The sequence below is a fragment of the Nipponia nippon genome, unplaced genomic scaffold, assembly GCF_047370975.1.
Source record: "Nipponia nippon isolate SJK-2023a ecotype South Korea unplaced genomic scaffold, ASM4737097v1 scaffold_4, whole genome shotgun sequence".
Taxonomy (NCBI): domain Eukaryota; kingdom Metazoa; phylum Chordata; class Aves; order Pelecaniformes; family Threskiornithidae; genus Nipponia; species Nipponia nippon.
The window spans coordinates 17,225,620-17,249,994 of NW_028262358.1; the positions used below are offsets into that span (position 1 = coordinate 17,225,620).

The window sequence follows — 24,375 nt, forward strand, 5'->3', positions numbered from 1 at the left end:
AATAAACAATAATAGTTCTCATATATTGAGAGCTCAAGGGTCTTCCACTCACATTTCCTGACTTATATCTGAAGTGCCTGCCTTTGAGCTGAAGCCAAAAACCCACAAAGCAACAACAAAAAAGCAAGGAAAGAGGAGAGAGAAGTACACAGCTGAAACAGCCACAGGTTTCAGACTTGCAGAGATGTTGCTTTTTTTTTTTCTTTTTCAAACTCCATGGCCTTTGAAAAGAAATAAATAGTATCACCAACAACTGTGTAGTTTTATATTTCAAGTCATACTTTAGCTCTTATTTAAAAATGCGGAAAGAAAACCAACAGAACTGAAATTTACTTAAACATAGTCACTTAGTATTCCATTGCTTTCTTGAATTACTAACAGATTCAACATTTTAGTCTTTAAAGCTATTCATTCCAATGATGTTTCTCGGGTGGAAAAGTAATGAAATAATCAGAAAAGAACAGCAAAAACAGCTGAATAGCTAACAATACAATAATGTTTTAAATTTGCATGTATTAACAAAACAGATTTTGCATATTTTTATCACAGCTTTGTTGTTGGGTTTTGGGGTTTTTGTTTGGGGTTTTTTTTTGGTTTTTTTTTTTATGGCAAAAAATAGAAAGTCTAGTAGTTTCACAGAAAGTTCATAAAGCAATAATGCCACAGTCTTAAAGTACATACTTCAGTGAGATTTCACCACTCCGCATCTCCAATGGCTTTTGCAAAAACATGGTCTTTACCCTCAAAGGACATCACTCCATCTTTTAAGTAGAACTTCCATTTGTTCTTACTTCGATGTATCTGATAAAAGAAATAAATCAATGCCCCCCCCCCCCAATATATATTAGACTATCCATTAAAAAAAAAGTGTTTTTAAGCACAGCTTGGTTTACAAAACTTTTTTCTTTTAAAATCCTGATAGCCCAAAACATGTGAAACGCTTTCACTGAACACAGCACAAATAATCAATAGAGGCAGTAGATTTCAGTTGTTTATAATGAATTCCCTGCCCTCTCAAGGGAACAACCTCCTGAATCTTGGTGCACACACACACACCGCCCCCCTCAAAAAAAAAAAAAAACCAAACAAAGACAAAGGTAGCTGTGTGAAAGCTCAACACTGGCAGGAAAACAAGACAGTAATGGAGCAATTTCATTAGTGTATCAGTCCCAAACTACACTGCACCTTGCAAACAAGTATGGCCTAACTGAAATGCAGTGGTTTTCTTTTCCCATACACATGGCAAAGCAATATTGCGTGCACAGGGACATTAGGACAAGGCGAAAAGCAGGAAAACTTTGCTCAAAAGCAAATACTGCCATACAAACCAGTAAGAAAGAATTTGCATATTCTGTTTCTTTTTAAATGCCTGCAAAACGATCTATACTGCAGAAAGTTTGTGTTTAATACTAAAAGAAGGAATTTTAAACATCTTTAGAAAATTCCTTGGGTTTTAAGCATCAGTCTATTTTCAAGTTCAGAAAGAAAAAGGAGGAAAAACCCAAAACAGGACAGTCATTTTGTCTTTAGCATTCCTTTATATGTAACAAGGTAATTTAATAGATAACTGTTTCCATCTACTTTCTACTAGACCTATTATGTTTTATTAAATCTATACAGGAAAGGGGGAAGTTGCCAACAGCTCCCCCTAACTTCCGTAGCTGGTAATTTCTAATAATGTCTATAGGAAATCTAAGATCAGATACGTCCAATGCTGAACATCATAGTAGTTTTAAAAAATTTTCAACCAATTTTTCAACTCAGTACAGACAAAACTTGCTATAGATAACGATATCCACTACCTACAGCATCTGTAACATCAAACTAAGTTATGAAGCTTCAAAACTTTGTGTAGCTTTTCAATACAATACAGACACTGTGGCTCAATTTTAGATGCATTTTCGACACATATCCCTATAACTTCATTTTCCAAAATAACTAGTTTCAGAAACACTCAATCTGTTACACTTAGTAAAGACAATTTTCTTAGAAGCTGTTTCCTAAAACACAGACACCATTAAGGCAGGCCTTAATGTGTTGAACACACACAAAAAATCATCATTAGTCACTTTTTAAAGAATAAAGCACATTCTTAAGCAAACTATAGACATATTTTTCCATATTTGTTTCAAAATAAGATATGCATTTTGTTTGGTCAGCTTTTAAACTACTGACATGTAAGTGTCCAAAACCATACCAGAGTTAGAAGTAATTAAATTGATCTCTAAGAGTTCAAAGTAAGGTTGAATTTTAAACATTAAAATGAAGGAGGACAAAATCACCCTTAACAACTGTTTTGCTTTTCAGACACAACCGACTTCTGGTAGGAAAATCTCTCAGGAAGCACTTCAAAGGCAAAAAATATAAAAGAAATTACAACACACACCTGTTTCTGTTATCCATTTCAAAAGTCTTATTTCATGGCTGAAAATCCATACATATGTCCATGGAGCTGTTGGCATGACTTAAAAGTTAAGGAAATGCATAAGCTTTGCAGCTTTACAAATCTTAATTTTGCAAGATTTGGTCCACTTTCCTTTTCCTTTAATAGGCCATTATGAACCCGCTGATTATCCTCATTTCAGAAAACAGCAGGTAAGTCTTCAGACTACTGTCAGCTAAACACGTAATTTAAACACTCGATTATTACAGCATTAGATTTTCTTTAAAAGGTACTGACAGTAGACCAGACATGGATTTGCTGAAGATATTATTTAGAATAATTAAGGAACAAAGATAAAACTATATACTGTACCTTGTCATACTGACAAACTATCACATTGTCGGTATCAAACAGGTCTGGAGTGTCCTGTTCACTGACATCATCACCAGAATTTAAAGGATCCTAGAGATTAAAATTGTATTTTATACATTCTTTCAGAATAGCATTGAATATACTCGACATTAAACACACCTAACAATAAAGGTCAGCAGTGCAAAAATCAAGACCTAGAGGCCATGAAGACCATGTTGCACTAAGCCCATTTATAAGCATCTCTACGTGCTTACATTCTCAAAAACAAACACACCCTAAACAAAAACACAGGTAAAAAAGCAAGACTGCTAACTGCCAAAGCTGACCCCAGTAACTGGAATACTAATCAACTGGTATTTATTTGAAGTCTAGATGCTGCAAGTTGATTCTCTTGTGAATCTCTAGGACCCAAAACTGCACATCTTTAAGAAAAGCCTTTTCCTAGGAAACATACATACTTGTATCACATTGTTTTCTTCTCTAATTCCCTGTGGTCCTTCAGAAGGAAAAGCAACCTAGATTTGTATCCCGATCTTACTTAAAAAAAAAAAAAGAGAACTCCACTCCACTGAGGCCAGGGTTTCACCATAGAACTTCAATTCTGGTAAATAAGTATTTTAATTCACCCAATAAACAAATAACTTCTCAACATCTCTTTCATTTGTTCACATTCCTCATAAGGAGTTCGAGTAATTTCTCAGTAGTACCTCCTATCTCAAGAGGTATGTAACTTAACTATGCATTCTCTGCATTAAACTTAACAGGAATTGTTCTGGGTCCAACCACTCAATAGTCAAGACACATAAACTATTGTAATGTGCTTCACAAGGCTTAAAAGTAAGTTACCTCCTCAACTATATCTATTTGGGGCTCTTCATTATCACCACCACTGCTGCTAGACTCCGTGTTTGAAATACTCTCACATTCTTCATCATCTTCTTCCTCATCCTCCAGAACTTTTAGATCCTCTGACTCAATAATGCCAATGAATTCATTCTCTTCCCTATCTTTTTTATGTGGTATTTCTTCCTTGGGAGAAACATCACCAGTTCCATCTAGCTGAATTATGCCTTCAATGTCACTGCAGATATCCTTCTCTGATCGTAAATTAGATTCCATGTGCTCAGTAGGTTCCATCTGACAGGAATAAAAAGAGACCAGAGACAGCTTGTGAATGAACACCACATAGCTTTCATTGTTCAGTACAAAGCCTGAGATTTTTGTTTAATAAAGCAACAGGACTGGGGCACTAAAATGAGAGTTTCAAATCCTGGCCTACTTGTAAACCCTGAGTACATTTGCATATCTTGTTCTTAGACCTAACCTTAAATGGAATCCATGCCAAATATTCCTCAGCAATATAGAAAGGCATTCTCTTAGACTTTTCTTTAAACACTATTGTACTCAAACAACTTCTTAAGAAAAAGATGATTGAGTTGGCTTTTAGAATTTCTATTGCAAAGAAAACTCCAAAGACAAAAAAAAAAACCAAAAAAATAAGCTACTCCCCCACCCCCAAAAATAGCATTTTTCATTTTTGAAATACAAGCCAAGATTAACTCATCCCTCTCCCTCAGCTCAATCAAAATGCTTTGTTTAAATAAGATATAAAAAGCTGAGAGAGACAGTAAATATTTCAGTACTTCAAGTTACTGTTCATAAAAGTGCTAGGATTCCTAAACTGAGTGTTCACAGGAACATAAAAGGGCTTTAAGCTTTCAGCCATCTTCGGTTTCTCGTTAAATCTTTATTGTAGCTTTTAATTCACATCCACATACACTTTCTAGTTGAAGAAAACAACGCTTTGTTTTGACCTTCCATTCTTACTATGGACAGTCTTCACCATCCTGCCATCAAAGTTCAGATGAGCAACCTAACATGCTTTCTATCTACAGTCATTTGTCATTACTGTCATTAAATTTGCATTTAATAAATTTGCCTCAATCTCATATAAGCACTACAACTCCAAGTCAGCAAGCCAGCCTGAACTTAAAACATCTGCAAATAATTTCTGGAACAAAAATTAGATGAGGTCAGGAAAGTGGCTTGTTAATTAAAAATCATTCAAGTTTTCCACACACCTCTAGATGAATTCTAGACCGTTCAGGATTTTTTCGCAAGGAAATACATTTCCTTCCAGCAGATTTTCACTTATCCAATCTGACTTTTCATACTCAATATGCATTCTCAATGCAAATTAAATGCTCTTCACACATTACAAGTTAAAACTAATCCCAGCTGACACTGCAAAAGCAATTTGCCCACAACCGGCCAGTATCCACCTGCAGATTCAGTGTCAGAATGACACGGAGGTTCTCAAAGGGTCATTCATGTCTGCTCAGTCGCAAAAAAGAAAGAAAACTATTATCCCCAAAAAGAGTCAATAAGTCTAAGAATACATTATATCTATCCATTACACTTTTAGCACTTTTTGGATTGACATTCTCTTTGGTCCCAGTATTTCAGCAATATTTGTAACAAATTCTTAATGTAAAAGTAAGCAGTCAGCTAATGCTATTCAGAACAAGCTCAAAAATTAACTTTAAAATGGTAATTTATTATTATGATTTAGAGGTGCTACTTGTCACTCACAGATGTGTTTGATCACATCCTTTAAGATACTTCAAACAACCACCTCCAACGGATGTATTTTCAGCAGCGGAGAAATAAAAGGCCTTACCTTGTCAGAGGCAGCAATGCTGTCCTGATCTTTCAGAACAGCATTATCATCCAAACTTTTGCCCATGATAATCAGGTCAATGATATCATCAGACACCTGCTGTTGCACCGACTCCTGAGGCTCAACATCTAACTGTCCCTCCACATCCAGCAGTACACTGCTTGAGTTGTTTGCCAAGGATTCAGCAGGAGAAAACACTTCAGAGGATTCTGGAGTAAACACAGCTGTATGAAGATTGCTGTGCTGGGATTTTTCTGTTGAGTCTGCATGCTGATTCAACACTGCGTTAGTTGCAAGTTGCTGCTGACTCACAGAAGCCTGGGGGACCACTGTCGTATTGGCAGAGTTCTCCAGGTGGGTTTTTTCCATGACATTTGGTTGAAACGCCATGGTCTGTTGGACAGCAGTCTCCTGGGGTTGCAATGTTTCAGCAGCTGCCTGGGCAGAAGGTGCATTCACCTGTGCAACACTGGCAATGTTGGCTTGCAGAACTGAAGGTTGCCCAAGGGGCTGAAATAGCTGCTGAACGGGATGATGTAGAATACTTGCATCTCCTGAGGCCTGTGTAACCATAACAGGCACATTTACCTTATAAAGGTGCCCTACAAAGCGAAGAGTTAAAAACTGCTTCAGCAGGTTAAACTACAGGTTCATCCAGGCCACTGTGCTGCTACCACTAATAACCAACAGCAAATACTCAGGCAAACTATGAGAAACAGGGTCTTTACAAAGCAGTACTTTTCCCAAGCGCAATTTCAGCCTTTGAAAATTAAGCGTTCAGAGGCTTTTTGAGTCAGAGCTTCCACCCAGACCATCATGTTTAATACCCATTTCTGGTTTTGGATTTAAAAAAAAAAAAAAAAAAAAAAAAAAAAAAAGGAAAATCCTGTTTTAAATTTGTTTCCATCCATTTCAGAAACTAAGGAATACAAGATGAAAGAGTAAACTATTCCATAGCTACAGGTACAGTTCACTTCTTTAAGTATGTTTAAGTATCCCCTCTAAAAAAAAACTCCTAGTTTAGTTAAAAAAAGAAAAAAAGACTCCTAGTTTATCTATCCTTTCATTGTATGAAAACCACGCCAAATACTGGATCCCTGAAGTTATTATTATCAGCATTAGAATTAAGATGCCAGAGCTAAGTTCCCAATTTCATGTAATTATTCTTTTCTCCCACACACATGCTTACACACACAGAGTCACTGATACCAGTCTACGGGTCTCAAAACCTTAGGAATTATACCTGAATACATAACTAGTGACATCAGTTGTCAAAGAAGAACAGCTGTTTGAGGAAAGAGTCAATCTATGACTGAAAGAAGCCTTCCACTCATCACACACTAAGCAGTACAAGCACATTTTTGTACAAGCAGTACAGGCTGTTTTATCAGCAAAAGAGCGTGAGCAAAAAGGTTAATGGATGGTGGGATTTTATTTGAATAAGAAATCAATTTGATTCTGAAGCACCAGAATGTCTTTACCTTTTTAAAACATGGAAGATTGTCCCTCATATAGGAGAAGGAGATGTCTGGGCTGACGAACATATTTGTGAGCAGTTGCAAAACCAAAAAATGGCATCACCTGATAGCCGATGTTAACTGATCTTGCAAGTGTACACAACTGACACAGTAACTAATCAATGTAATTACTTCCCCCATGCAGCAATTACAAATAAAAACTACAAAGGAAGAGGAGGATAACTGGCTCCACCCACCTATACTTCAACTTCACATTTGTTTCATCTACTGTACTCAGGACCATCTTTCAATATCCACATACAGTCAATGCACTGTAACATTTTACATCTCCTCTTTAATCTTACCAGATGATGTCTGTAGCGTCACTCCAGCTGGTACGTGTATAGGATAAGCAATACCCGAAGGGAGAGTCAGAGTTGCACCCGCTCGTGAAGCACCCTAGATACACAAGAGCTTTATTAAGAAATAGTGCATACTTTATCTCCTAGGGAGATATGTCACACATAACATATCCAGATGAAACATGAATGAGGGCCTTTTTGTGATCATCTTTACTGAAGAGTTGCTTTAGACTTTTGAGATTTAGACAGTGTTCTGTATTGACAGGATAATGACTTGCCCTAAGCGTTTCCTATTTTCTAGTTATCACACTCCCTTTTCGTTAACAGAACACTTTTCTGTATCCCCTCAATGTACACACCATCCAGAAAGGTACTTTTCCACTCAGAGCCACTTTTACCTACGCTTACGTATAACTCAGCACAGCACAGACTCCTTGCCTAGGCCTACGAAGTCACTTCACATTCTCTTTTTCTCCTGGAAAGCAAAGAGTTGGATATAAGGCTCCCTTTCAAACTAGCTGTTTCGGGGAAATCCAAATTTTAAATCAGGAAACCTACATGTTATACAAACACCTTCCCAATATTGTATTTCCGCTTGGCAAGCTAGTTAGCTTGAGCCTCAGGAGGCACTCCTAAGTTCGTCAAGCTCTGAAAATTAATACCCCCTCCCCTCACCAAACAAATTTTGCCACGCCCAGAGTTCAGAACATGTAAACTCCAAAAACACCTTCTTGGGGATGATTTCTATGCCTTGCAGATACTACTGCTCCCAGTTTCACTAGCGCTAGCATTTCCTAACCATGCATTATTTTAATACTCAGTAATAATAATTAAAAAAAAAAAAAATGTGCATTTCCACTACAAGTCCATCCTATGGGCTAAATATGTGCAGCCATGTCTTCCAACGCACTTCCGGCTGCACTGCTTGCAAAACCAACCGTTAGATCGCCATCCTTTTTCACTGCTCAAACAGAAGCAGCAGACTCTTAACTTTTGTATGGTTTTCACAAAAAAAAAAAAAAAAAAAAAAGGGGGGGCTAGAAGTAACAACACTGAGTTTCTTCCGCTGTTGAGTTTCTTCCGGTGTTGATTCTCTCTCAGCAGAACTCCTGCTCCCTTGCCTACTATACCATATTGGACAGATGAAACTGTCATAAGAAATGCTACTTTTTTTAGTCCCTAAATGCTGTCCTAAAGCATCTATACATGGAAAATATTTAATACTTGCCTCCCCTTAAGCCTATTAACAACTGACAAACCTAATCATTTAGAATTCAGAATAATCAAAATGGAAATAAAATATCACTGCAGCTACATACCAGGTCTGCTGCTGTGAAATGCTGAAAACCTCTGCCAGCTGGGATGACTAAAGAAGCTGTGCAAAAAAAAAAAAAAAAAAAGCCACTTTACAAAAAACATTAATTTCCCAGACACAGTAGATCTTTCAGTAATTTACAGCAAGCACTGCTGAAACTAAAGCAATCTAACTTCAGTTCATACTCATTAGTATACACATCTAGATAAGGCTCTTGAATACGCTTCCCTTTATGTTGCTTCAAGTTTATGCTGTATTCAGGGGGGAGGGGTTATACCCTGAATTTATAAAACTTACATTTTGCTAAAAGCTGGTCTTGGAGATTTTTTTTTTGTTCTAAATATATTTCTATTTAACTATTTCATCTGTTTAAGTTGCATTGTAAAGATTAAGCATGCCATTTCTATTTATTGCATCAATTAGAAGGACGTATGTGCAATGCTATCATTTTAACATGACCAAGAACACACAGGTAAAATGCACTGCCTTGTCAACATGAGGAAAACGTGCAAGTATCTTTCTGCACCAAAGCAAATCCAATGGTGCTAATAGTACGAAGACTAGGGTGGGATTCAGTGGGAGAAGACAAGCCAAAGCAAAAACTTTCATAGGCTTCAAGAAGCAAACAATTTAAGTAGCCTTAACTAGTTTGAAAATCCCTAGCCATAGAACAATTCAAATCCCATTTAAAAAAAAAAAAAAATCACTGGCTTCAATAGATTGTTTTGCCTTAGTATTGCCCTTGCAAAGATTAGGAGTAGCTCATTAAATATAAAGCCTCCAATAGCAAACAAACCCAAAAGTATATTCCCCTTAACTACATGGAATAAATAAAACATCTGTCTCCAAAACCAGTCCATTCAACTATCAAAATGGTAAAAAAAAAAAACAGGTGAAGAGTGCCTGCCCAACCTTGAAGTGCACTACAACACAGGTTTTCATTAAATCATCTCATATGTTTTTTGTCCTTTGTGGGGAAAGGTCCTAATGGCCTCTCACATTGGGAGAGGCCTCAGCTGAGCATTACACTCCACCATAACATCACCACAGTGGTCAGCTGGATTTAATTGAGAAGAATAGGTCCTGATGTCAGAGTCTGTGTGAAAGTCAAGTACTGCCGTGCAACAGGAATACTGCTTTTAGGAAAACTAACTGAAAGACAAACCAAAAAACTCCCACTCTTCTGTTTGAGCAAGGCCTTACATTTTAACAAGTGCAAAACCAGATTAAACTCCAACATGACAGCAGAGCTGCATGGCAGAAACATGCCACATAACCTCAGCACACATCATGCCACACATTAAAAGGGGAAGTGAAAGCTTAACCCTACTGGTAAATTTGCAATTGAAGGGCTACACTTCTGGACTGCAGGCAAGAAGGCTAAAATTCTCTTCACGTTTTGCTACTGGAAATAAGCAGCAGATCAAGAGCATGTACACATAATTGCATTAGTTTATCAAAGTTTATAATTCATCCTTTATTGGTCAAATTCTGCTTTCAAAGAATTACTGTTCCCCATCATGCTAGATATATACATAAGCATCACAAACCAAGATTACTGCAGCACCTTCAAGTCTTCCAACAAGATTCTTGAATCCCTGAGCTATTCTTAACTTGCATCTGTTGTGTTCAACAACATCTGACCTGCTGAAGCCTGCAGAACACGGTGAAAATTGTGCGGCAACTGCAGGGTAAACTGTGGAGAATGGTGGCTATGTCTGAAGAAGCCTTCTGTTGCTTTAGACTGCATCACCTTGGTTTCCCAAAGCTGCAGAAAGATTATTAAGGTTAACAGATATCAGTTTAAAAAATCAACCACATCTAAAATGATAATCACATATTCCTAGTTTTTCCAAGACTAAACCGACTGATTCTATCCAATAAACATGGTAACAATCACTACTGAATTTTGACTTCCAGCAGCCCCATACATCATTTGCAGGATACTTGTAACTCTAAGTTAGGGCAAAAGTTTGCATGTTTTGGAAGGCAAAGAAACAGACAGGTGCATCATCTCAAAAGAAAAAAAAATACACAACTTATATTAATGCAGGGGAACCCAACAAACCTGCTTCAAGTCTTTCAGAACCTGTTCCTCTAAACCCTCTTCTGCAAAGAGTTCCCGCACACCTTCAATCACATCTTCGATAATGGACTTGTATAGTTTAGGCTACATAAAACAAAAAACACCAAACATTTTCAAGTTAAGACGAACATTAAGTCATTTGAAATGATAGCACAAAGTCTAATCTTGCTGCATAAACTACTGTAACAAACTGAAGAGCATGAAGAGATCAGTGTAATAAATTGAACACTCTGTCAAGTGCAAAGGTCTGCAAGTGCATGCGTTCTTTTAAATCTGAAATCCCTGGGAACTGACAACCCTGGAAAAATACTGGATTTGAGCCTCTAATTATTGGTTTCTGTGGGGTACAGAAATGCTTAAGAAAATCCTAGAAATATTACAAAAACAATTGCTGTCCTGTATTTTCAAACAAGCATGTCTAAAATGTCAGTTTAAAACTCACATTTTCCACTTAGTGTCATTCTAGTATCATCACCCCTAACTTAAAGGCCAACCAACAATACAGGCTACTAAAAATGAGATGTGCCAATTCTGTCAGAAGCATAATGTAAGTAACCTGCAAGAAATAACACAGATTTTTTTTTCTTTGTGGTAATAGCCTGATGCTGTATAGTAGTTTAGCTATAGAAATTTTAACACTACAGTTATCAATACGTATCATTCATCTTGTATTACAAAAGGACTCCAACACAACATTTTATTCCTTCTTCTGCCCACGTCAGTGATTACATCCTAATCCTACAGTCAGACCTGGACAACAGACACACATAAACTTCAAGATGCATCCATTCAGATGCAAATGTAAGCTTTTAGCAATTTAAAGCTTATTCATCTTGACTATCATTACCACCAGAATAGCCTACTCATGGTGAAAGATGAAGCTGAGATTTTTAGGAAACCTCAGAAGTCAAGATTCTGAGATACTAATTTACATTTTTCTAATTTAACATCAAATTAATATATTACTGGTCTAAAGTTGTGCGAAACTGTAGACGATAAACAATTTATTTAAAAAAAAAATAGAAGTTATTAAGAAGTAACAAGTTACACTTTTTGCAAAAAGCTATCAGCACAACATAGCACTACTTTAAAATAACCGCACTCATGTATGATTTCTTATGGGACGTTAGAGATCTCCAAGAATTCCCCCAGCACATTTCAGGATACTAGGAAGACGAGGAGAAAAAAAAAAAAAAAAAATTACCCTTGTGCCACTACACTAAAACATGTTGTCTACCCTATATGTCAAATGCTTTCCCTTCATTGTTAATCCAGAAGAGAAACTGAATTTAAGTATTTCAACAGGCCTATTCCTCTCCCCAGGATTGCCAAGCTACATTGCATTAAGTAGAGTTTTACAGTCAGTACAAATATGTATTATGCTACATAAAAACTGTACATAGCAACTGTAAAATTCAAGCACTACGTTTCCAAATTAGAGAAAACCGGTTCCAGCGCAGACATTACTGTACTCCAGCTTCATCCCTTTGCACACAGGCACCCCTTTGCCAGAACCAGCCCATCCGTACCAGGAACACCCAGCGCCGTGAACGAAGAAACCCTGGTTTTCTTTGTGTACAGCGGGGTGACAGGGAGGCATTGAGCAACATCCCATTCCAGCAAAGCCAAAAGCATGTCTTAAAGTGAAGCCTCCAGGGCTGCCCTGGGGTTACTGTCCTCGGAAGGACCACCTGAAGTCCCACGTAAGGAGAGGCGGCAGCAGATGAAACCCGGAGGGGAGTAAGAGCCGCCACCTTTCTCCCTGGCACCCCGAAGCTTGCACAGCGTCCCTCCGCACCCTGGAGCTACCCGGTGCCGCACACCAATCCCTGCCACGACGCGTCTCCTCACAAAACGCTTTTTTTAAACACCCCCCCCCCCCCCCCCAAAAAAAAAAAAAAAATGGCTTTCGAAGTCACTCCTGGGATTCCCGCGCCAGGGAACGTCCGGCGGCTGCCAGGCATCCCCCCGGGGCCACCGCGGGGCGGCACCGCCTGCCGCCGGGCCCGGGAAGGGGCAGGCGATTTCCCCGGCCCTCACCCGGCCCCATCCCCTCCCTCCGGCGCGGAGGAGGCAGCCAGGCCCCGCCGGGCCGTTCAGCAGCCCCCAAGCCCGGCTACGCGCCGCGGAGGTGGGGACCCAACCCGGCCTCGCCGCCGCAGCCCCTCACCACGGGGTTAGCGTGAGCCATGGCGGCGGCCGCCATTTGCCCGCCCTCCCGCCTTAAGGCGCCGTTGCCATGGCGACGCGGCCTGCCCGCCATCGGCCCCGCCCGGGCCTCTGGTGGGCTCCTTGTTTCCCCCCCTACCCCTGAGACACCCCATGCAGTGCCACACGCTGCGGCGTAACGGAGCGCTGGTTACTAAACCCGTGTTTCTTCTTTCAGCTCCTGAGACCAAAAAGAGGGACCAGCCCCTGCACAAAGGGCAAGGCCGCTCAGGGGCCCGGTTTGCAGTTCGGGCCCTGAGCTCTAGCCTGAACTTCAGGTCGGGAGCGTGGGGGAAAGGAGGCTTTCTCTGGAGAACCACAGTTGCCCTGTAGTGCAAAAACATACCTAAGAAAGCTGGCTAGAAAAGCATATTATTTTGCTCTAATAAACTCCGAACTCATTATTACCTCATAAACAGGGAGATAGCTGAAGCTACCAGTTAAGTAGCAGCAATCTGGTACAACTACTCAAATTATTGCTTACATTTGCAGCAATCTGTTCATATGTTAATACAGAGATTTACCAATTTAGCAGTTACTCATCTGGAACAATGTTCATTAATCTCCTATGTGTGGGAGAATATATACTTTGGTCTTTATACACCTTCTGTCCGTACATGGATCGGTGTTACCCTGATGATTCTAAGAACCTAGAAACATCATCTTCTCTTTTTCCTTTCTTTGTCCTTTTTCCATTTTTAGGTAGCTATGTAGTTACAGTGCTATTTGGCTTGTGAAGAGAAGACTCACCCGTTAAGCTTTAATTTTTAAGGCTGACTTACACTTCCTGAAAAATGAAAAGATTTTAATGAAAATACTGACAGACCCTTAATTATATAGCTAGACTAACACCTACAACAACAAAAAAAAAAGCAACATCCATGAGATGCAATTTGCTATTGAAGTAATTTTGCTCTGCAAGAAAATATGTTTTATGACACTGTCTGGGTCTTGAATTAAACAGCAGTTGCATATTCAGCTGTTCTGTATGCCCCGCATCATCACGAGGAAAAGGCGAGCCATATTGCTTTGCTTATAGAATAACTTAAATAATAAACCATTTTTTTTTAAAGCACAGTGCTCACTTGGTACTGTCTGGGATAGTGCATACCAAGAGCATCATTCTTCTTCTCCTGTCTGGTTAGTCCTATCGTCTTAGCAGAGATAGCGGGAAGCAGTTGCAGCCCTTAGGATCTCACAAGGCCCTGAAGGTTGCAGATGGTGATCCTGCAGCTGGCTGCGACTTATTCATGAGACAGATAAACCTGATGCAGAGCCATCTATCTGCCAGCATACCTTACAGCAGCCCTAGAAAGGTGGAAGTGCAGAAAGATATATAAATGAGTTCCCTGCTTTCTACCACCCTTTGTTTCTCGAGGGATTACAAAGTGCCTTGACATTGGAACAATTTGTATGCCTAACTTCAAAAAGAAAGAGGGATTGGGGAGCTTGATACCAAAGGACTTCTCAGCTGTCTCAGATAGCGGTCGGGTTGCTTTGGCTATATCCACATGAAGATTTGCAGACCAAAGCAAATTATCTTCACTTGCACTTCAGGTTGACAGCGTGTCTCTGTATTTGCATGTATCTAGCATATCCCACCAGCACAAGGCACTGTGGGCATACCCCATGTGTTGTAAATTATACACTTTGTATTGCCTGTGAATACCACAGCTCCATCACCAAGGTCAATGTGTCAGCTCCCTTCATGCAAGGGACAGCAGACGAAGCCTACTGGTAGAACACAGCTACCACTGAGGAGAAAATAAAAACTGGGAATGGGAATACAACTTTCCAGGCTGCACAGGGAGGTTTGCAGAGGGCGCTTCCTGCTAACCAGGGCACTTACACGTTCACCTGAAGTCTTTTACAAATTCCTAGAGAAGGTGTCTTTTCATCCAAGCACTGCGAGCAGTGTGTCCACTGAACAGCGTGAGAAAGCCTGGTATACACTGAAAAAATTAAATCATCTCTGAGCAAGAAAAAAATATAAAAATATCTGTGAATAGCATTACTCATACTGGCTGGCTAGGTTTGATATTGGTGATCTTAACCTAATATCAGTGTCCTGCAGTATAAAGTACAACCCTGTAGTAATTTTCATGCTTATGGGTTTTGTTAACATTTAACCCCACTTTTAAGAGAAGAAACTGAGGCACAGACACACCACATAATCTTGCCCAAGCTCACAAACGGCAGTTGGGAACAGCAGCCAGGTTTCATCAGTCTTGGTTCAGCTTCCGATCCAGCTTTCCCCGTTGCCGTCTCTTTAACAGCTCACAAGAGTTTTAGAAGTCAGGCTATCGAAAAGATTAGCATTCTGTTCAAACCTCCTGATTTTTCAGGGTTTTGTCAGCATTTGGGATAGTGCTGCTTAAGGGCACCTCAAACATTCGTTTACTGGACAGGTTTTAATTTGTAATTATTTATACTCCTCTTGGTACATGATGTCTAGAGAAGATTTATTTTTGGATGATGAACCTTTATTAATCATTAAAAAAAAAAAATTACCGTTTTCAAATGCCGTCCCTCTAGAAACGGAGAGCCCTCAGCAAACTCAGATGCTTGGTAGTGAATGCCCTCTGCTGTTTAAATCCAGCATTGCTGCTGTAGAGGAACACGGCTACTCAACCGCAGGACTGCAGAATTCTTTCTCAAGACATATTTTACAAATATCTTGCCCTTCTTTCCAAGTAAAAGTAATCATTCTCAGGAGGAACTGGTTGCAGAATCCAGGCAGTCTTCATGGAGACGCCTTGACACGGGCAGAACTGTAATTTCATTTTAAAGATATTCTCTAACAAGCTCCCTTTGTTCTCAGCTGTTGACTCAGATATACAGCACTCCAGTCTCATAACCAATTTTATTAACAGCGTGATTTTGTTATAAGCTCCATCATTTCTGTCGGAGTTCTGAGACAGATAACACTGGGACCTGTGATTTGTTCCTCTTTCATTCATCATGCGAGACTCCTGTTTCTTCAAGGGCCTCTCCTTTTTTACCTGATTTAAACCACTTTATCAGAGGAACTGTAGAAAGACCTGTCCCTTAATTCAATTTATTGACAAATTTTCAGGACATTAGGTGGCATAAGAAAGGCACTGACCTGTACAAACTGCTATCTAAAAATGGCAGTCCTGATGGATGGAATACACTGAATAGTACTGCATCTCTCAGCTCCTTGATAAGCCCAGAGACTTGTGTAGTATGAGTAAGCCTAATTAAGGATGAAATAAGCCTCTCCTAAATACTCACCCTGATACATATGCCTTATGTGGAGAGAAAGCCTCAAAGGGAAACAGCAGCCACCAGCCACTTCACTGTCCTTATTCTTGTCCCTGCTTTCTACCACACTCCTGCTGGTGCCCAGCTCAGTGCTCGTCTCCTGTTCCCTCACCTCCTTTGCTGTCTGCCTTGTTTCCCTGGGTATGACCTACAGATGTTATAGCACCCTCTTTCCCCAGAGAGACCTCAACCTCCTGCCCTGTGTCCCCAAGAAAAGCCCCAGTCCAGCTCCCTCCGTTTTTTTCTACTGCCTTTGCCTTCATTGCTCTCTAAGCCCCTTCCCTGCCATCTTGTTTTACTGCCCTTCATCAGTGGCTGAAATCCCACTCCCTCCTCACCTGCCTATAATTGCCACTTAACCTGCTCCTGGGCTCCCTGGCTGCAGTGCAGAGGGAGTCGCTATGGGGGCGTGCAGAACCACACAGAGGCAGGGTGCAGCGAGAGGGTAAATGCCAGAAACATCATTCCTCCTTAGCTGAATTAGCTGCTGGAAGTTCATAGTCGAGCAGGCGATTGCTGAAGTCCAGCAGTTTTAGTGCGAAGTTAAATTGGAGCAGAGCAGCGTGTTTAGGTCGAGGCCAATTTGCTCTGTCTAACTTTGCATTTGGCAATTTGGAGAGGAGTAAAGCTGAGCGACCACAGGAGCCCCTTTCACCAGCAGTGCATTTTGCTGCACCAAGCATACCCCTAAAATCACCTGGCAAGTGACTTTGAGAGACAGGTTGAAGCATAGCTTAGCAGTCAGGTTCTCCTTTTTACTGCCTGTCGTGGTTTAACCCCAGCCAGCAACTAAGCACCACACAGCCGCTCGCTCACTCCCCCCCGGTGGGAGGGGGGAGAGAATCGGAAGAGTAAAAGTGAGAAAACTCATGGGTTGAGATAAAGACAGTTTAATGGGTAAAGCAAAAGCCGCGCGCACAAGCAAAGCAAAGCAAGGAATTCATTCGCTACTTCCCATCGGCAGGCAGGTGTTCAGCCATCCTCAGGAAAGCAGGGCTCCATCATGCGTAACGGTTACTTGGGAAGACAAACGCCATCACGCCCAATGTCCCCTCCTTCCTTCTTCTTCCCCCAGCTTATATACTGAGCATGACGTCATATGGTATGGCATAGCCCTTTGGCCAGTCTGGGTCAGCTGTCCTGGCTGTGCTCCCTCCCAGCTTCTTATGCACCTGGCAGAGCACAAGAAGCTGAAAAGTCCTTGACTGGTGTAAACTCTGCTCAGCAAGAACCAAAACATCAGTGCGTTTTACCAAGATTATTCTCATCCTAAATCCAAAACACAGCGCTCTACCAGCTACTAAGAAGAAAACTAACTCTATCCCAGCTGAAACCAGGACACTGCCTAATTGATCCCAGTTTACTAAAGAATGACTCAGATGTATGGAGACTAACCTGCATTGCCATATGGGGTCTTGGAAGTATTTATGTTGAGGACCCCAATATTTGCTCAAGGTCATCTTCCTGAGCTTCCCTTTCAGAGCAAACGTAGTTGGGCTCTCGCTGTCCTAATACTTGACTGTACACACCTTTTCACTTTTCTTTTTTTTTTTTTCCCCAACTCTACTTTTGAGTAGATCTACTGCATGCCTCTTTTGACAATATTAACCACACAATTAGCAGCAACAATATTCAGTAACTTATTCCCATGGCTCTGTGGAAACAGTTTCAATTAGCATGGTGTGGCTTTCCACGAAGGGGACTAAAACAGCCTTTCACCTTTTCTCTCCAGGCAGTAGATGGCTCCCTGCATTTCAGATGAACTGTCATGTCAATCCTGGTGTCCGTACTTATATTTAGACAGTAAAATCTACTCAACATTCCAGATGACTTGACAGAGGAAGGTCCCTCCTTAGAGAGCAGCCCAACAAGGTTACAGTGGTAGCTTACCTCTGGGTATTACCCCACCAGGGTAATACCTATGTTCTTGCTTTAAATCCTCCCTGTTCCCCTGCTGGGTTTTATTCAATATTTTCGTTGCATCTCCTATAGCATGACTGTGTCATTAGTCCCTTACATGAGCAGGATCTTCCTGTCCAGGATAGGTTACCATTACCGACAGCTGTACAGATGTGATGCAGGGATGCTCAAGACAGATTGAGCGAGTTCTTCTGCTTGGCACGTAATGGCAGCGCGTACTCTATGAAAGCAGAGCCAGCTGCACGGCGTTGGCGCTGCCCTGAACTGTGGCACACCACAAGTAGGCACCAGCTCAGCTTGTTCGGATAGGGCACCTCTCACTGTGCCCCATCAGTCTCACAGCCACCTTGCTGTGTCTCTGGTGGCTCTGCCCATGTCCCTCCTTCTTCAGCTGCTCCCAACTCCTTCTTCTCCCCACCCAGGGAGAGCATTCAGTTCATTTCCCCCCCCCGCAGCTACTCGCAACTTTGTTCTCTATACCTTCCCTTGAAGGCACTTATCTGCATGGGTTCCTCACTGCTTTTCTATTTCAGTCCCTTTTACAGGTGAACTTTCCCCCTTGACTTAAAGAGGCAGCAGTTCTCCTTAGCCCTTGCAAACCAGCTCTGCCCACTGCCCTTTCCTTCTGCCAACTCCCTGCTCACTCCCTGCCTCCTCCCTCTTACCTCCACCACCGGTCACTCATTGTGGGTCCCTTCCACTCCCGACATGTCCCCACTTCTGATTTTTTCCCCTCGGACTTTTATTGTTGAATATGGAAATGGAAGTGAAAGTTATTCTATATTAAACCGAAAAGGCCGTCACAATGCAATGTAATGCCAGACTGTACCTACCCACAACCAGAAATCCCTAATCATGCTGCGTTTTGTGGGATGGAAAAGCAGAATTTGAGCCAATGCTTTTTCTTTTATTTCTATCCATAAGGCTTCAGCAGGGAGCGTGAACATCACACAACATGTTATGATTGTTATTGTAAAAATTACAGGTTGTTTTTACTAAGGAAAGAACAAGGCTATAAAATAGCACATACTAGGCATAGCATATACTAGGAAACTGTCCAAAAAATAAATGCTTTCCTGTTTTTACTTCTGTTCTAGCAATTTACCATCTCACTTTTTCATGTACCTGAATCATATTGTTCACTGATACTTTTAAACATCGCAAACTGTTTAAGCTCTGGAAGGGGACTACACTTCTGCTAGGCAGCTGTTTTTCACTTGCAGGTGCTCACTGAAAGACAGCACATCAATGAAGTGAAAATGGGTGTCAACTGTATTTCCCAGGGTTTCCCAGAATAGCCAACTGATTTGCTACAGAGACAGCAGCATAGGACGAGTGGCACGGTTATTTTATACTTTAAGCCCATTCTTTGAATGCTGCCCCACAAACCTTTGCCTTATTCCCATATTTCCCCACAGAGGTTTCACTATTTCCCTAGTAACAGCTCATTTCAAGAACAGACTTTGAGATTTCTGAAAGTCTTAAAGAGTTGTCGCCACATTATATTCAAATATCCCAGAGAGATTGGAGGAAGTACTCAATAGGAAAAAAAAGGTATTCTTTGGCTTACTATTGTTATGCAAATAAGGCAGGAAAAGGGCCTGCCATAAATGATCGTTCATGGAATATAGGGCATCGTTCAGCCTTCTGCAACTAGCTTTATCTAAGACGAGGAGTGATGTCCCCCACTCACACACAGAGTAGAACTGCTCTTTCTAATAAACTGCAATCCCTCATGATACGAGATCAACCAGTTAATTACAGTAAATGTAAAACAAGCTTGATAAATTTCTAGTGAGGGGACAAGAAACTGCTAGTTTGAAATACAACTTTATTTTTTTAATCGATATGCAATCTACAAAATGTTATTACAAGATTATCAGCATGATCTGTTTATACTTATACTGACAAAAGACCCAAATAAAATTATATTTTCCATTAAGAATAACAGCACTGCTTCAGAGTTATCAAAATTATAGCTAAGAACTAGTAACTGCAGCAGTTAGTTACTGTGTTAGCCAACAAGATGACAAATAAATGTAAAATAGAGGTGTGGACACCAATACTGCAGCTAAGAAGTCCGTCAAGTAAAATAAATGCAACTAAAAGCAACGCGTGAAAACACGTTTTCAGATGTAAAGCACTTTTGGACAATTAATATGGAATCTGGAGAAAAAAAAGCAAGGGGCGTAAGGATAGCAGTGGCTCGACATCATGTTCAATGGAGTGCACCATCATCCTCGTTTCTCGAGAGCTGCTACACAGGGGCAGCCAGACCATCGTTCCCAATCACTGCAAAGCTTCAGCTTTGACACCCAGTAACACCCCTTTTCCTCTCTTTTGTGCTCTTTTCTGGTTGGAATAAGCAAGCATTGCAGGTTGCTTACTTACTAGTATCAAGAATCTTTTACAGTGGGTTTTTTTTCCTGCCCATTACCAGTATTCCTTTCTTCTTTTTTTTTTTTGCCTCTCCTTTATTCTTAGAGACTTTGATGCAGATCCCATTTTGTCAGTTAAAAGGCTTCCATTGACTTCAATGGGTGTTTGAATCCAAAATTACATCAAGTACCATTTACCTACAGTAATACAATTAGTATGAGAAAGATGAATGCAAAGATGAAGTTTGTCGGTTTCAGCAAATACGACACTTTGTAAATAAGGCAAACACATTACAAAAATAGCTGTTCTCATTGATTTCTGCTTAAAATATAAAATATCCCAAACCCTGCTGGTCCTTTGTGAAGGAAACACAGATAATATCTAAATACTGCCCTGTAGTAAATGTTAGCGAAGTGTCAGCATCTTAAGCGACCTAAACAGTTGGAAGCATTTCAGTGACTGCAGGCGCTGGCTGTGGGCAAGCAGAGATCAGGTACGTGTGAAACCTGGTTCCTCGCACGATGCCAATGCACCTCATGGTTATTTAAAGCTCCAGTCCTTCTGCTAACTGGACACTGAGCATCACAACAGCTTATAGCAACTGTTCCTCGTCTCTGTTCCCCTCCCAAAATACAGTTAGACTGTTTATAGCCCAGATTTCTAAAGAATCAGAACCAGTATGCTTACTTGCTATCACCTGCTGTAACCTTCATAGAAAATGTTAGCAAATGAGTCTTAAACATTGAGAATGTTTTTCAGTAGGTTATACTCAAAGGACATCAGACAATGCAGAAGAAAGGGGAAGCCAGGGTGTTTCTGCTTTGGCATGTTGCAGTAGAATAGGAAGTTAGAATTTGATGGGGGGAAAAAAAAGTCAGGCAACCCAAACTTCCTTTCATTAAACTGCAGCCTATTTTTAAATATTCTGACAGCAAGGCATACAAACATCAGTTTGAGACTGGACAGGGTAATTATTCAGCCTTAGGCTGCACTAATTGTCAGGTTTAAACTGAAAGCCATGCATTAACTTTCTTTCAGTGTGGCAATATTCCTGTGGAATGAATTCCCTGTGATCCTGATCCAATTCCGCTTAAAGTTAATGACGAGTCTTGCAGGCCTCAGACGGAAATCCAAGAGTCTGCAACATAGATAAAGCTGTAGTTTGACCTTTTTATGTTAACGAGTTCAGTAAGGCTGAATGAGCATTTGCACCATACCAGATATCATACAGACTCACTAGCAGGAAAGATGACTTGTAATGCGGCTGTTCATCACTTAGGCCATTCAAAACAGTAGCTCATATCTTGAGGGGTCAATGCTACATGGGCTTCTTAAACACATCCTGAGATACAGTAGGCATCTGACAGAAGAAAAGCAGCCATTGCTTCTGCAGGACCCGTAACACCACCAGGTACCAAATGCCCAGGGGATGAGCGCTGCGAATGGGGACCCTGAGGTGAAAGAGTCCCAGCACAGCCTGGCTGTCCCTCCTTCTTAAAAACAGAAAAATAGGGGCCAGCTGGGCAAGATAGGCTTTGGACAATAACCACTGCTAACAGATTGTACTGAATTAGCTGTATTAATGCCAATCAAAACAAGTCAGCCTCAGAAAAAGTTTATTGCAGGTATCTGCAACACGTATTTTGCTTCCTCTACCTTACCGAGCAAAGAGGTTAATAGCTACTGTAGCTCTAGTATAACCATGGACTTCAGCAAACTGCAGAGCTCTGCCATGATGCCAAATGTAAACACTTTACCCTAGCGCACACTGTGCCCCTTAGTTCAGCTGAGAAGTATATAAACCAAAATTAAGTATGAATAAAACAAACCCAACATGACTTGATGGTGCTAATGGCTTCTCAAGTCAAAACATGGAGGGAGGATGCAACAGCTGAGAGGTATTTGGATCACTACTACACTCAAATGCTCGCTTAGATTTATAATAATATAATCTGCTAATAAAAAGGGATATATAGAGAAGCCAAAATACCGTAATAGTCTCTTTGGGGCTTTGGCAATGCAATACCCATAAAAAACCTGCCCTCAGGACTTACTATAGAATCTATTACCCATTTCATTCTCAGCTTCCAAATGGGGGGAAAAGTTTATCGTGATGAACTAGGTTCCTATTATGGCCTTCTGTTTCCTCAGACTGGTAATTTTCTCAGTGCATATCCCACATATTTCTACTTTTGGGGAATAACATTTATCTGTATTTTTACACAGTGTTCATATAAACAGTTACAAGCTGTGACAAAATATAAAGTGAGACTTAGTGCATTACTATATTTTTGTTCTCCACTAATTTCAGTTTGAAGTAAGGATAATTTTAGGAAAACTGCAGCAAAGAAAAAAGAAATTGTAAGGAGCATTTTTTTTAATTTATCAGGTTTTTTCGGACCTGGAATTACAGCCTGCAGAAAATGACAAAGGGGATAATGGCTGAGGGGAAGCATTAAAACCTTTCCCTAAATGACAATCATTTGTTCAAAACACAGTTAACACATTGGTACGGGATTAGTAGCTCAAGCTGCCTGCTGAAGCATCGCAGCTTCACTTCTCTTGTGATAGTCCATTCCTGCATTGTTTCCCCACAAAAGCACCTTTAGAGCCTGCAGCATGAAAACATCTCTCTTCCCATACATGGAAAGACATGCTCTCTGTCTTAAAACTTACTCAGAGCAACAGCTCCTGCAGTTTCCAAACCAACATCTGGAACTTGCATCCTAAAGGAGACCCACAGCAAACAGCAGCAACCAGCCATTTCTTCAGTTTGTGGGGAAAACCCTCCGCTGGTGTAAATTCTCAAAGCTTCATCAAATGAAACAGGCCTGGACTGATTTACGCTTGCTGAGGATCCGCCCCTTGCCTCACTTGCTGCAGTAGTGAAAAAGATTTGTCTAATGCTGGCACAGAAACTTCAATTGCATCTGCCATATGGTTTTTTGCCCAAGAGATTACTTTGAGTGAACCTATAAAGTGCTGAGGAGGAAACCCTTGCAGCCACAGAAAAATGAAGCATATTATTGCAGAGAAAGTTTTCCCATTTTACCAATGAAATCACCCGGTTTCCAACTCATTAATTGAGGCTCTTGTCGAGAATAATATTACGACTTGTTCTGTTCACATATATCGAGGGGAGTAGAAACATGGGGGACTTCGGTTTTCAAACACCACTAAAAAATGTAATTGCTCCTGCTGGACCTTACACAGATGCTGGTCTGCACGTAAGCGCTCTGGCAGTTTTTATTGCTGAGTATTATATGTCCAAGTGACATGAACTCTTTGAGTAGTACCGTTAGGTTTCAATATGGAGGATGAGATCATTCCCAAGTCATAGATACACAACAGGAAAATAATATATTACAATCAGTCAATTAAGTGCTCCCATCCTGCAGCTCTTTACAAGGAGACCTTACTCATACCACTATTCCCATGACAGGAAGTTTACTTGAACGCAGGCCAGTCAAACCAGTACTGATTTGCAGAATCAAACCCAAAAGCACTAAAAAAAAAAGAAAAAGAAAAACTCAATGACCATGTTTATCCTAAACTAGGTCACTGCGCTTCTTCTAACAATAGAATTTCCTATGTAAATTGATTCCTACTAATATCCTATGACGGTGCCTCCTGTCCTCTTTTACTGCATTAGGCAGTTGCCAGCCTTATCTGGATCTTCTCCATCAAGCCTAATCCACTTCTTTTCAATTTCAACCTGTAGTTAGAAAACAAAAAAAAAAACAGGTAGAATTAACAAATAATTGGGCACTGAAAGTGTGAACTGCAGCAACGGCATGAATAAAAGCTTTGACACAGAATCAAAACATTTCCAGACCCAACGGATTTCAAAACCACTACTCCCAAAAATAGCTCAACTGAGGAAAAACAACGCTGCATTTGCAGTTCTGTTTTTCAGCATCATCTTTGA

The 24,375-nt window shown here is 40.6% G+C and overlaps 2 protein-coding genes across 10 annotated transcripts in view; both read right to left on the bottom strand.

The window, feature by feature from the left end:
- Positions 1 to 103: 103 nt before the first annotated feature.
- On the bottom strand, positions 104 to 17,476 carry GTF2A1L (general transcription factor IIA subunit 1 like). Of its 4 annotated transcripts, XM_087776994.1 has the most exons (10): positions 12,826 to 13,601; positions 10,638 to 10,739; positions 10,214 to 10,337; positions 8,574 to 8,629; positions 7,258 to 7,351; positions 5,436 to 6,037; positions 3,602 to 3,892; positions 2,756 to 2,845; positions 682 to 801; positions 104 to 221 (listed from the first exon to the last, which is right to left on the bottom strand). In XM_087776994.1, the coding sequence occupies exons 1-9, from the start codon at positions 12,916 to 12,918 to the stop codon at positions 694 to 696; spliced, it is 1,560 nt and encodes a 519-aa protein (XP_087633120.1). In that variant the 5' UTR covers positions 12,919 to 13,601; the 3' UTR covers positions 104 to 221; positions 682 to 693. The 4 variants fall into 4 exon arrangements, with proteins under 4 accessions (XP_087633120.1, XP_087633122.1, XP_009469491.2 ...); XM_087776996.1 differs by lacking the exon at positions 12,826 to 13,601 and adding an exon at positions 17,100 to 17,476 and having other exon boundaries at positions 104 to 801; XM_009471216.2 differs by having other exon boundaries at positions 104 to 801.
- Positions 17,477 to 19,879: 2,403 nt separating this feature from the next.
- Positions 19,880 to 24,375, bottom strand: part of STON1 (stonin 1) — a 30,371-nt gene continuing 25,875 nt past the window's right edge. For 5 of the 6 annotated variants that reach the window (XM_087776986.1, XM_087776983.1, XM_087776980.1 and 2 more), the window contains one exon: positions 19,880 to 24,162. In XM_087776986.1, the coding sequence (XP_087633112.1) occupies positions 24,088 to 24,162 (75 nt within the window). In that variant the 3' untranslated portion in view covers positions 19,880 to 24,087. The remainder of the gene's footprint in view (positions 24,163 to 24,375) is intronic. The other variant, XM_087776981.1, reaches the window with a different exon arrangement.